At 63.1% G+C, this 12819-nt stretch overlaps 3 protein-coding genes across 3 annotated transcripts; all 3 read right to left on the bottom strand.

Moving 5' to 3' along the window:
- Nucleotides 1-395: 395 nt before the first annotated feature.
- Nucleotides 396-3889, bottom strand: LOC130605078 (actin nucleation-promoting factor WAS-like). The gene is made up of 8 exons (XM_057420229.1): nt 3808-3889; nt 2334-2489; nt 1670-1838; nt 1524-1566; nt 1292-1445; nt 888-1213; nt 646-751; nt 396-558 (listed from the first exon to the last, which is right to left on the bottom strand). The coding sequence occupies exons 1-8, from the start codon at nt 3887-3889 to the stop codon at nt 506-508; spliced, it is 1089 nt and encodes a 362-aa protein (XP_057276212.1). The 3' UTR covers nt 396-505.
- Nucleotides 3890-4468: 579 nt separating this feature from the next.
- TBC1D25 (TBC1 domain family member 25) lies at nt 4469-8326 on the bottom strand. Its single transcript, XM_057420230.1, has 7 exons — nt 8247-8326; nt 7871-7980; nt 7627-7778; nt 7180-7301; nt 6875-7078; nt 4950-6407; nt 4469-4865 (listed from the first exon to the last, which is right to left on the bottom strand). Exons 1-7 carry the CDS (start codon nt 8310-8312, stop codon nt 4473-4475), a joined length of 2505 nt encoding a protein of 834 aa, XP_057276213.1. The 5' UTR covers nt 8313-8326; the 3' UTR covers nt 4469-4472.
- Nucleotides 8327-8851: 525 nt separating this feature from the next.
- LOC130605077 (GRIP1-associated protein 1-like) lies at nt 8852-12129 on the bottom strand (the record flags this gene model as incomplete). The annotated part of the gene is made up of 11 exons (XM_057420228.1): nt 8852-8914; nt 8988-9115; nt 9533-9626; nt 9723-9860; nt 10157-10266; nt 10549-10648; nt 10738-10794; nt 10886-10972; nt 11435-11497; nt 11592-11684; nt 12037-12129. Coding segments are annotated over 11 exons (1026 nt in total), but the record flags the coding sequence as incomplete, so codon positions are not given.
- Between the last annotated feature and the right edge of the window lie 690 nt (nt 12130-12819).

Raw genomic sequence — 12819 nt, 5'->3', positions numbered from 1 at the left:
GTGACCCGGAAGGGCTGGATCACCGCTCAGCTTGGGCTGGGAATCGGTCAGCAGGTGGTGACCAGTTTTATTCTCTTTCCTTGTTATTCATCTTATCATTATTATTACTGGTGGTAGCAGTAGTGTTTGTGTTACACCTTAGTTACTGGAGTGTTCTTATCTCAACCCGTGGGAGTGACATTCTTTCCATTCTCCTCCATCCCTCCAGGAGCGGGGCAGAAGAAGGGGCAGGAGTGAACAAGCAGCAGCGTTGTTCTGGGCTTAAGCATTGCCAGCTGGGCTTAAACCATGACACACATTGCACACCCATTGCACGCTTCTTGCACACTCCTTGCATGGGCATTCCACTTCTTTCCACACACAGGCATCCCTTCAATGATGATCGTTAACGCTCGTTAGGGGTGATTAGGGATGCCTTTAATGGTGGCCTCCTGCCAAAGTGAGACTGGGGGAAGGGGTCCCTCAGGGTGGGGGTTCAGTCTGTGCCTGGTGGGGCTGGGGGTGCTCAGTCGTCCCACTCGTCTTCTTCATCCTCCTCCTGGAGCTCTTCACCCTCGTCTGCAGGAATAAAGGGGGTCAGGTGGAGTGTCGAGGGGGGAGCGCAGGGGCTGTGGGGTATGTGTCATCCCCCCCAGGAGAGCTCACCCGAGGAGTGGATGGCTCTGCTGCGCTTCTGCATCACATCCATGAGGGCCCCCACCAGCCCCCCAGTGTTGGCGCTGCCACTGCTGCTCTCAGGGCACTCGGGGATCTGAGGGGGGTAAGGTGGGGTCATGGGGGCACAAAAACTCCACTAAATCCCCCCACCCCCAGGGGCTCATGCCACACCCCTTGTCCTCGCCCTAGCTCCGGGGACTCATGGGACACCCCAAAACCCCTAGACTGACCTTGTTCAGTGTCACCCCTTGGCGGATCTGGTCCAGCAGTGCCCCCCGCCCTGGGGGGGGTACGGGGCCTCCACCGGAGGTGGCCAGCGGAAGTGGTGGGGGAGGAGGCGGCGGAGCCGCTGTGGCCCTCGGGGGGGCGGGGCCACGTCCAGGGGGCGGAGCCACGGGCCGGGAGGGCGGGGCCACCGCGGGAAGTGTGGGGCCACCGCGGGGCGGCAGGGCCCCCCCTGGCTGTGGGGGCAGCGGGCCCGTGCAGCTGCGGAAGGGACCGGGGGGAAAGGGAGGAAGAGGAGGGGCAGCCCCTCGGCTCGGTGGGAGAGGGGGACCTGTTGGGGGGTGGGAGAGATGTTAATTAGTGTCTCATAATTAGCATGTTAATGAGCACGGGAGGAGGGGGGGCTGACCCTGGCGCTGCAGCTCCTCCCGCACTGCCTGCAGCCCACCCCGTTCAGTGATGAAGTCGTGGATGAGGCGGGAGGTCTCGGCATCAGCCAATTGCACCTCAGTGATGCCAGCCTGGGTGAAGAGTGCCTGGAGAGCAGGGTCCAGCGCCGCCACCTGCACCCCACAGCTCGTGTCAGCCCCACAGCAGTGCCCCACAGAAGCGGGGGAAGACCAGGCAAAGGAGACACCTACATCAAAGCCGTTACTGGGGTCCCAACCGATGTGACCAACATGCCTGGGATGATGGAGGATGAACAGATGTTGTCCCACAGCTGCGCTCCCAGTGAGGTCTCTCCTCTGCCCTATACAGCCCCTCACGTTCCCATTGCCAGACCCACCTGAAGGCGGATGGGGCACCGATGTCGGCCTTGGAGATCTTCTTGCGGCTTTTTTTCTGCTCCCCGGCTGTGGGACTCGCTGTGGGTCCATCTGTGGGGCTGGGCAGCCCCCGGTAGCGGAATGCCGTGATATCAGGGTTGCTGATGGGCACAGCTAGCAGTAGAGGGGCTGCAAAGGACACGATACATCTGAGTAACTCTCTGTAGGGCAGCAAGACCCCGCTGTGGGGCTGCAAGATGCTGCTGTGGAGCAGACACTCACCGCTGCCATCACCAGGGGCCATGGGGATGGGGGACAGGCTCCCAGGACACTTTGTGGGGAGGACAGGTGGCTGTTGGTGCTGCACCCCACAGGACCCGTTGTGCCCTCCACTTCTGCCTCCCTCAATGCAGGGGGACTCACCATCACCGGGGGGTGGCAGAGGCGGGAGCTGCCGCTTCTCTGGGGAGAGACAGGACGGGGGTGCGTGCGGGGCTGCCCCAGTGCACTGGGGGCGCTGGGGGGACTCACGGGGCTGCTCTCACCCGCCCGCTGCTGCCGCCGGCGCAGCCGCTCCTGGACCAGCGCACCCCCACCCCCTCCCCCCCGCGTGTGAGAGACCTCCGGGACTCCCATAGCGCCCCATAGAGACCCCATGCCGCCCCCCCCGGCCCCTGCACTCACGCCCAGCTCGTAGAGACGGATGAAGTAGGAGCGCCGGGCCCCGTCCCGCACAAGGCAAACGGCGCCGGAGCCGCGCCGGGCCCAGGCCGCCCCCGCGCCTCCCCCCACTCCCCCCGGCTCGGCCACCATGAGCTGCGCCACCGCCGTCACCAGCGCCTGCGGGGACAGCATGACCCCGTAGTGCCCCATAGAGATCCATAGAGACCCCTATAGAGCACCCAGAGAGCATCAGAGAGCACCCGGAGAGTCCCAGAGAGCTCCCATAGAGGCAGTAGAGCACGTTAGAGACCCATAGAGACCCCTATAGAGCACCAGAGAGAACCATAGAGCCCCCAGAGAGCTCCCATAGAGGCAGTAGAGCACGTTAGAGACCCATAGAGACCCCTATAGAGCACCAGAGAGAACCATAGAGCCCCCAGAGAAACCAATAGAGCCACAGAGACCCCCATAGAGCCCAAGAGAGCTCTAGAGAGAGACCCCAGAGAGCCCACAAAGCCACCCTTTGCCCCCCCAAACCCCTCTATAGTGCCCCCAAAACCCTCCACCAAATGCTGCCATGGGACCCCCCACTCCTTTAGGCCCCCCCCCCAGCTTCCTCCAGACCCCCATTTATCCCAATGAGACCCCCAAGGAGGCCCCTAAATGCCTTATGGGCCCCATGGGAACCCCCAGTGCCCTTTCCCCCCTCACCACACATTTCCTGCCCAGGAAGTCAAACAGCCGCAGGTTCTCCTGGGGCTGCAGCAGTGCTGAGGGGACGTGGGCCCCGCCCGGTGGCCCCCCCTGGCTCATCCCTGGGTGCGCTGGGACACCCCGGTGCCTGGGACCCCCCCCGTGCCTGGGTCCCTGCGGAGGCCTCTTCCGCCCGGAAGCATCCAAAGGCCTGAGGTGGCAGAGACGTCACCTCCGGGGTGCAGGGAGAACTGGGGGGTACTGTGGGAGGCAATGGGGGATGATGGGGGGCAATGGGGGGTGACAGGAGGCAATGGGGGCTGACAGGAGGCAATGGGAGGGGAACTGGGAACAGCCTCAGCCAATGCAGGCAGTGATAGGACTAAAACTGGGGACACCAGGAGGGACATGGGAACACTCGGAAGATCCCACCCCTCTTATCACACCACAACAGAGACCACTATCGCTTCCCAGCCCATACTGGGACCCCGCCAGCCCATACTGGGAATCCCAAACACTAGTCACAGGCATCAGGTTTATTGAAGTCTCCAGCACCCCACAGATCCCAGATGCTGAAATACCCCCCCGGAGGAGGAGGCAATAAATAAGGAGGGGGTAAAAGGAACCCAGGGCAGGCGGCAGGATCTGGGCTGCATTGGTCCATACTGGAAGAAGCCATATGCGCATTAGATCTCAGTCAGTGCCCCCCACTGGTCCATACTGTTCTATAGTGGGAGGACACAAGGCCACATGGGTGAAGAACTCCCACTGGGCTGCCATGCTGGTCCTTACTGGTCCATACTGGGAGTGTTGAAGGCAATGTCGAACCAGCAATTCCAGTTGATGGAGTTGTACTGGTCCAACCCAGACCTGTCCTGGTCCATGATGGTCCATACCGGTCTGGCCCAAGGCAATGCAGATCCAGGAGTTCCCAGCTGGGATGTAGTGGTTCATACTGGTCCATACTGGGGTGCCTCCAAGGGGTCCATTTGTTCCTTATAGGTCCCCTATAGGGGGTCAATGGGGCCCCGCATATGGGCCTACAGGTCCCCGTGTTGACCTGGAAATCTCCACAGTGGTCTGGGAGTCCCCAAAGAGGACCAACAGGTCCCCCTGTGCTGTCCATGGGATCCCCCCCTTGCCCTATGGGTCCCCATGGTGCCCCCACGTTATCCTATGGGTCCCCATGTGCTGTTCAGGGGGTCCCCACATTGCCCTATGGCTCTCCATGGTGCCCCCATGTTATCCTATGGGTCCCCATGTGCTATCCAGGGGGTCCCTACGTTGCCCTATGGCTCCCCATGGTGCCCCCACGTTATCCTATGGGTCCCCATGTGCTGTCCAGGGGGTCCCCACGTTGCCCTATGGCTCCCCATGACACCCCACAACCCCCACACATCACTCACGGCATTCCCCCATTCCCCCCCATTCCCCTTTTGACCCCCCCCCATACCTCTCCCCCTCCATTTACCCTGTGCCATGCCCCCCCGGGGGCGTGCCCCCCCAGCCCTCCAGGTAGCGCGCGAAGAGCCCCTTGGCACGGTGCAGGACGCGGGGCAGGTGGTGGCGCCGCACCAGGCGGTCAAAGTGCATGGCCACCTCGTTGTAGTCCCCGGCGCGTGCCATCACCACCTCCCGCTGCTCCAGCAGCATGGCCAGGCACAGGAAGAGCAGGAAGGGGTTCCCCTGGCCCAGCTCTTCTGGCGGCGGCAGTGGGGCCCCATCGTCCTCCACCCCGACCTCGTCCTCTGAGGAGGAAGAGGAGGAGGAAGAGGAAGAGGAACTTGAGGCTTCCCAAGGCCAAGCACCACCCCAGGGGTCCTCAGCAGGGGTGCTGCCCGCACTGGGGGCCTCATGTAACTCTGTGGGGTACTCCTGTACCTCTATGGGGGCTTCACATAACTCTATCGGATCCTCATGTACCTCTATGGGGTCCTCATGTACCTCTATGGGATCTACATCAACCTCTCTGGGGTCCCCATCAACCTCACTGGGACCTTTACCAACCTGTCCAGGGGAGCAGGAGTAGTTGCCACTGACCTCCTTGAGGGTGTCACCAAGCACATGGAGGAGCTCAGGGTCTCCTCTGATGTCTTTGGGCACATAGGGGTTTTCACGGATCGTCTTGGAAGCACTGTGGTCATGGACGGACTTCTCCAGGGCATCCCGATCTCCACGTGGCTTCTTGGAGACATGGTGAGCTCCATGGGTCTGCTTGGAGACACCTGGCTCTTGGCCTTCTCCCGTGTCCCTGAGGCCACCGGCATCTTGGCCACCATCACTGGAGGCTTTGGGATGCTCTTGGAGACCCCTGGGGGCATTGGCATCACCCAGGACCTCCACAAAACCCTTGTTATTGCCATGGACATCCTGGGAGATCTCCCAGCCCTTTTGGTCAGGACAAGCTTGGCCACCCCCAAAGACCTCAGGCTTCTCGCAGCTGCCCCCAGAACCACCCTTGATGATGTTGGAGCTCTGGAGCCCCTCTTGCTCATCCCCACAGCTCTGGATAACCCTGGAGCTCCCAAGCCCCTCTGGGACACCCCTGGAGCTCCTTGGTGTGTCTTGCTCATCCCCAAACCTCTTGGGAGCCTCTGCGCCACCCACAGAGACCTTGGACCCATCACTGGAGCCCTCCTGCCCATCCACAGCAGCCCCCATGCGCTGCTGCTGCCGGCGGAGGCGCCGGGGGGGCCGTGGCCTCAGCCCGCGCCGCTCCTGCAGCCCCCGGCAAGCCCGGCGTGGGCCCAGGGGAGCCCCAAGGAGGGGAACCCCACCGGGGGGGGGTGGTGGGGCAGGTGGCAGTGAGCTCCAAGTGATCTCCAGCACCCTGAGGGCATCCTCAAAGGCAAACTCACGCTTGAGCTCCAGCAGGAGCCAGCGATAGCAAAAGAGGAGGTCGTGGGCGCCACGGGCAGCCAGGAAGGCCCAGAATGGGGGGTCTGCACGGCGCAGGAGGCGCCGGAGGTGGGCAAAGGCACGGGCCAGGCCCCGGCCACCGGGCCGGAAGCGGGGTCCAAGGCGGCGCATGAGGGAGCAGAAGCAGAGGAAAGCTTGAGCTTCATCATCCAGCACGGCCAAGAGCGGCGCCGCCACGTCCGACATGCCCTGGCAGTAGGAGAGGCGCGGGTGGCCCAGCGCGAAGGTGGTGAGCAGCGCCTGCAGCGCAGCCAAGTGCGGGTGCCCCTCCTCGGGGCCGCCGAAGTAGGGGTGCCCGCGGTCAGTGCGCACCACGTCCTTGCGCACGGCGGCCGCCACGAGCGCCAGCTCGCCAGGGGCCGCCCGTGCCGCCAGCACCTCCTTCAGTGCCGCGTACTCACCCGCCTTGCGGCGCAGGTGAGCCAAGCGCTCCTGCCCTGAGAGCCCCGGCGGGAAGACATTGAGCAGGTAGCGCCACACCACCTGCAGCAGGAAAGGCACAGGGTCAGGGTGCTGTGGGGTGGGGCGGGTGGGGAAGGGTTGAACAAAGCGGTTGGATGGGCAGGGACACATCGATAGGGTGGTGCATGAGCCCCGTCAAAGCTGGGCTTGAACATGCTGCAGGGATGGATTGTTTTCCTCTTTGGACAACCCATTCCACTGTCCCACCACCTGCACAGGGAGGAACTTCCTTAGATCCAACCTGAACGTGCCCTGTTCCAGTCTGAACGCAACCCCGCTTGCCCTACTGCTGCAGCCCCTGGTGAATGTCCCTCTCCAGCACCCTTAGAGCCCCTTCAGAAGGCAGGAAGGAGCAGAGGCATGACCTGCACAGCACCTCATGCCCAGTACAGAAATAGCAGGAAGCCACCCAGAAAGAGCTGAGCTCCCAGCTGGATGTGACACACATCACCCAGGGTGGAGAGAGGGGAGACATAGGGAGTACACACCTTGCGCAGGCCGGGCTCAACACCACCGTGGTAGACGTGGAGCCGCAGGTCATGGGGCCGCAGCAGCCGCCCGCCAGGGCCCAGGTATGTGCGGAGGTCGGCATCGCTCAGTGGGGTGCAGGGGGGGGGCGGCAGTGGGGGTGAGGGGGGGGACCCCTCAGGCCATGCCAGGGCAGCCTGTGCCCGGGCCAGCGTCCGGCCAACCTGCGTGGAATGTGTCCGGGATGGAGCCAGGAGGGGACTGGGAGCATGGGGAGGGGACTGAGAGCACTGGGAATAGGGGGGACACCCTAAGCCCCACTCACCTGTGCCAGCAGGGCCTGGGTGAAGGGCAGAGCTGCAGCCAGCAGCGAGCGGCGCTCAGGGAGCGGCTCCACTGCTGCCACCTCCCGCGGGCTGATGATGTCCCAGTCCTCCAGCAGCGGGCCTGCAGCACCCACAGGTTGGGGTCATTCCACTGGGCACCCAGGCACCAGGGTCGCCTTCCTGACACCCACCCATGGGCACCCTTTATGGATGTTCCCCCTCAGGAGGAGAGAAACAGGAGAAAAGGGGGGATGGGGGCATTAACCGGCACAGGGAGATAGAAGTCTAGGGGGATAGGAACATGGGGGAATAGTGGGAGAGAAGCACAGAGATGGGAATGTAATGGAATAGAGAGATGGGAGTATAGGGCAATAGGGAGATGGGGGCCTCACTGGGGACCAGGCTGTCTTTTCCCTCTGATCCCCCCCCCGATCCTCCCCCCTCACTCTCAGCTGGGGGCCGCACGTCGAGGCGCAGGCGCAGCGCGGGCCGGGCACAGGCGAAGGCAGCCGCCAGGTCCCCATCGCTCAGCAGCGGCACGAAGCTCTCCTGGCCATGCGGGTCACGAGCGGCGAAGCTGATGGAGAAGCTCTTCTTCCTGCGGCAGGGGGGACCCGAGACGGGTTCAGTGACTGGGACCACCCCCCCCCCGGGGCTCAGGCAGCGGCGGGAGAGGGGCGCCGGGCTCACCCCTGCAGGTCGAAGGCACGGGCCAGGATGTGCTGCAGCACGTCCAGGGATGTGATCTGCGGGTCCACGGCGAAGGAGCGAAACTCGGGCGGCTGCAAGCCCTCGCTCTTCTGCGGCAGGGCGGCAGTAACCGGGGGGGCACCGGGGACGAGCCCCGGAGAACCCCCCCACAAACCCGGCTCTGAGCGGGCCCAACACGGCGGCCGCGTCTCCTCGCCACGGCAACAGTGCCTCAAAGCACACCCTCTCGTTGGCCCGCCCCTTGTTGGCCACGCCTAGGTGATTTAGCTCCGCCCGCCATGTGACGCCACGCCCACTCCCCGAGGCCACGCCCTGTGAATTAGCTCTTCCCACCCCATGAGGCCACGCCCCTCACCTTGACGCGCACGCGGACCACCTCGCACTCCTCCTCCAACGCGGCCCCGCCCCCCGGAGCCGCCATTGCGGGGGGGGGGGGAATGGATTTCGGGACGCAGACGCAGGAGCGGACCCGGGGAAGGCAGCGGGAGGGGAGGCCGGGGGCGAGGGTCGCGCCGCTACCGGACAGTGCGGGTGAAGGTGGGACTGGAGGGAAAAGCGGGTTGTTACATCACCGTGCTGACGTCACGCCGCGCGCCGCTCGGTGCGGGGACGATCCCGAGCAGCGGCACGATCGTCCCCATCCTGCGGCCGCAACAACATCCGGGTCAGCGCGCAGTCGTGACGTCGTAGGAGGCGGGGCGTGATGTGACCCACCCCACGTACACTCCACAGAGGCGATGACGCAAGACGCAGCGGCTGAAGCGGGTTTATTGAGGGGGGGAAGGGGGGGGACGCATGCGGGCCCCCGTCCCCATTAAAACGGCAACGCCACCGATGGGGCCACCCCTCCTTAAAGGGGCTACATCTCGGTAAAGCGACAGCGCCCCCGCCGGCCGGCCCGCGCCCACGGAGGGGGGAGGGTGTGGTTCGGGGCGCAGCCTGCAGCAGAGGCCCTGGTCCTCAGGGGGGGGCCGCTCGCTCCTTGCTGAGCCGGGCCAGCTCCTGCGACAGCGCCTCCAGGTCCTGCGGGGGAGCAGAGTCAGAGGCCACAGCCCTTTCCCGAGCCACGCCCCCTCCGCGCCTCGGCCCCGCCCACCTGCCCGAGGTGCAGGTTCTTGGTGAGCTGCTCCTCCAGCATGTTCTGCAGCTTCTTGTTCATCTCCCGCAGCCCCTCCTCGCCCGGCCCCGCGCCACGGCGGGCCGGCCCCGCGGGCCCTGCCGCCTCTGCGGGGCACAGGGGGCAGGCTCAGCCATAGGAACAGGAGGAAGTGGGGATGGGGGCATAGAGGGGATAGGGGGCTACAGGGGAATAGGAGGATGGGGGCATAGGGAGAGAGGGAGATGGGAACACGGGGCTAGGAAAATAAGAGCATAGGGGATAGGGCCATAGGACAAAAGGAAGACAGGTGTGTAGTGAGATAGGGACAATAGGGGCGCAGGGAGACAGGGAGTAGACGTGTAGAGGGATATGGAGATGGGAACACAGAGGGGTATGGACATGCGGATACAGAGGGACAGAGAGATGGGGACATAGGGGGATACGGGAATAGTGAGATAGGGAGATAGTAACATACGTAGGGATATAGGAGCAGAGGAGGGTGGGGGCAGCAGGAAGGGGGACACAGGGATCCCAAGGCTCACCCAGGCGGCTATCACGCACGAAGCTTTGGATGATGGCGCTCTTGCGGCACAGATCCTCCGCCATGGAGGCGCTGCTCACTTCCAAGTGACGGACCTGGGGGGGGGGGAAGGGGGGGGGGCAGGAGAAGGGCTCCATGACACACAAACCCCCCGGTACTCCCCCAACCCCTCCCATTTCTGCCCCCAGTACCTTCTCCTCCAGCAGCCAGCGCTCCTGCTGGCTCTGGGCCAGGCGCTGGAACAGCTCCGCCACCTCCGCAGGGGACAGGCCCCCACCGCTGGGAACCCCCCCTCCACCACTGCCACCCCCAGGGCTCCCGGAGCCCGACTGCAGGGGAAAAGGGTCAGCGGGGGGGGGGGGGTGAAGTTCTGGGGAGGCAGCACCCAAGGCAAGGCCACAGAGAACCCCCCTCTCCCAGAAACACAACCCCGCTCTCACCCACCCACCACATGCAAAGGCACCCCCTAAAGCCACGCCCCTCCAAAACCACGTCCCCAAATGGTCACCCCCTTCCCAGAAGCCACGCCCCCAAACCCACAGCCCCTTTAAAGCCACGCCCCGAACTCCCACCCCCAAGCCACACCCCTCCAAAGCCACGCCCCCGAACATTAGGCCCCGCCCACCTTCGTGCTACCGGGGGCGGAGCCATCGCGTCCCAGGGAGCTCAGGCTGCTGCTGTCCCCCCCCGGTCCCCGCCCCGGGGACCCCCCCTCCAGCCCCAGCTCCTCCAGCCCTGGGGAGAGGAAACAGTGGTGTCCAGAGAGGCCACATCCCCCCACACACCACTCCTGCTCTGGGGCCACCAGAGCTCCCAGGGGTGCAGACACCCCCCCACCCCCCAGACTTGTCAGCCTCCCTGTACATTCAGCCACAGACCCCCCTGCACCCAATCACCTCCCACCCCATTGCAGCCCCTAACCTATGGACACAGGACAGCATCTGCACGGGGGCTCCAGGCATCCAGGACCCCCCACCCTTCCACAGCCCCCCCCCCAGCACCCAGCACCCATCAGACCAGAGCGGGTGCGGGTGGGTGCCAACAGCTCCTGCAGCCGCTCCTGCAAGCGGTCGGCCCGGCGCCGCTCCAGCTGCAGCTGCCGCTTCAGGTCCTTCAGCTGGGGACAAGGGGGAGGACACAGAGGGGTCAGGGCCCAGTTGTAGGAGCCTGGACTCTGATTGTCCCCATCCTTTGGGGGTCCCTCACCGCGGCACTGCCCTTCTTCTCCAGGATGCGCTGCCCATCCTGAACGTCCTTCAGCTCCTAGGGGGAATAAAGATGGTCAGGGGAAGTTAGGGGGCCCCAGAGAGCGTTACTGGGGGTGCTGAAAGGTCACTGGGGGGCTTTGGGGTACCTGGCGCAGCGCTTGGCCCTCGGCCTCCTGCAGCTCCCGTTGCCGCTCAGCATTCCCCAGTGCCACCTGCAGCTCCCCCACACGGCCCTGGGGATGAGGGGGGTGTCACTGTGGCACCTACAGGCTCTATAAGACTCTACAAGCCATAGCAGAGAGGGTGGAGGCCGCAGAACATCCCCATTGTGCTCCCTTAGACCTCGAGGTGCCATACAACACCCTAAGACTGATACAAGTCGATAGGATCCTGCAGCATTACAGGGTCCCTACATCAGCTATGCCCTCCACAATTGACCCTATGGGCCCTATAGGTGCCCCACACCCACCCTGCCCCACACACAATACATAACAGCACCTTTAGCTTTGAGACAGCCACAAGGAGACCCCTACATCCCTCTGTCCCCTACAGAACCCAAAGGACTTTCTGGAGGCATAGGGAACCTGATGATCTCTGCAGCACCCCGTGGTCACTGCAATGATGTGCACATTGCACAGCTCTAGAAGGGTACCCAGAGCCCCTCTGGTGGGCTCCCTATAGCCCCCCCCCGTCACCTCCAGCTCAACCCGGTGCTGCTTGGCTGCTGCCTGCTCTTGCTCCCGCTGCTCGAGCTGCTCCTGTGGGAACAGGGCAGTGGGGCCAGGATGGGCACCTGGAATGGGAGGGGCAGAGGGAACAGGGGGACACGGGGGGGGGGGGGCAGTCCCTGACCTGCGTCTGCTGCCGCCGCCGCTCACTCTCCTCCCAGGCGGCCTCAGCCTCACTCAGGCGCTGCCGCAGCCCCTCCCGCTCCTCCACACACGCCTGCAGGACACATGTGTCCATACGTGTATGTTCATGTACATATCTACGCCTACATATGTGTACATTCATGTACATACACATACATGTACATTCGTGTACATACCTACACCTACATATACACACATGTACATCTGTGTACACGGCTACACCTACATACACGTGCATTTACCTTCATGTCCATATCTACATATACGCATACATACATGAACATACACATACATATGTGTACATATACATACATGCACGTGCAGCTATTACGCATGTGTATCCACTGTGTGCTCCAAACCAAGCCATAAAGACCCAAAACCACCCCCCAGGGACCCCAAATTGTCCATAGGGACCCCAGCCCTACCTGGAGTTGGCTGTCGAGAGCATCACGCTGTGCTTGAGCCTCCTGCAGGTCCCGGGCCAGGGCTCCACTTCGCTCCCGCAGCCCCACCTCCTCCTGTCACCCCACACAGCACTCTATAGGGCCCTATAGGGCCCAGCAGAGCTGCCCAGAGCTGTATGGAGCTGTATAGAGATGCTCCAGGCTGCTCTGGGACCACCAGCTACTTTGGGACTAAAATGGCAAGATGGACGTAGACAGATCCCCACAGATGTGATCAACACGATAACAGCAATGTCTCCACCGGCTAATAAGAAAGAAAAGCAAGCTTTCTTGGGTGCTGTGGGGTTCTGGAGAATGCACATCCCAAATTACAGTTCGATTGTAAACCCTCTCTATCATGTGACCCGGAAGAAGAATGATTTTAAATGGGGCCCTGAGCAACAGCAAGCCTTTGAGCAAATTAAATGCGAGACAGTTCATGCAGTAGCCCTTGGAGCTGTCCGGATCGGGCCAGATGTAAAAAATGTACTCTACACTGCAGCTGGGGAGATCGGTCCTACCTGGAGCCTCTGGCAGAAAGCTCCAGGGGAGACTCGAGGTCGACCCCTCGGCTTTTGGAGTCGGGGAGACAAAGGATCTGAGGCCAGCTATACCCCAACTGAGAAAGAGATATTGGCAGCCTATGAAGGGGTTTGAGCTGCTTCGGAAGTGATTGGCACTGAAGCACAGCTCCTCCTGGCACCCCTGTTGCCCGTGCTGGGCTGGATGTTCAAAGGCAGGGTCTCCTCTACGCATCATGAAACT

Source organism: Pezoporus wallicus, unplaced genomic scaffold, assembly GCF_028554395.1.
Source record: "Pezoporus wallicus isolate ANWC-B61680 ecotype Strahan unplaced genomic scaffold, APGP_CSIRO_Pwel_v1 contig_8374, whole genome shotgun sequence".
NCBI classification, from domain to species: domain Eukaryota; kingdom Metazoa; phylum Chordata; class Aves; order Psittaciformes; family Psittacidae; genus Pezoporus; species Pezoporus wallicus.
Note: the sequence above shows the minus strand (reverse complement) of the source record. Positions and strands in the feature narration are given on the sequence as shown.

Excerpts from the sequence above, each read along its gene's own strand:
- TBC1D25 (XM_057420230.1), bottom strand. The coding sequence starts at position 8,312 with ATGGCGGCTCCGGGGGGCGGGGCCGCGTTGGAGGAGGAGTGCGAGGTG. Across the intron at positions 7,779-7,870 it reads CGTGCCTTCGACCTGCAGGG|GAAGAAGAGCTTCTCCATCA; the intron begins GTGAGCCCGGCG and ends CCCCTGCCGCAG. Across the intron at positions 7,302-7,626 it reads CGTGCGGCCCCCAGCTGAGA|GCCCGCTGCTGGAGGACTGG; the intron begins GTGAGGGGGGAG and ends TGGGTGCTGCAG.
- LOC130605078 (XM_057420229.1), bottom strand. The coding sequence starts at position 3,889 with ATGGACCAGGACAGGTCTGGGTTGGACCAGTACAACTCCATCAACTGG. Across the intron at positions 1,567-1,669 it reads GGTGCCCCATCCGCCTTCAG|GCATGTTGGTCACATCGGTT; the intron begins GTGGGTCTGGCA and ends CCATCATCCCAG. Across the intron at positions 559-645 it reads CAGAGCCATCCACTCCTCGG|ACGAGGGTGAAGAGCTCCAG; the intron begins GTGAGCTCTCCT and ends TTATTCCTGCAG.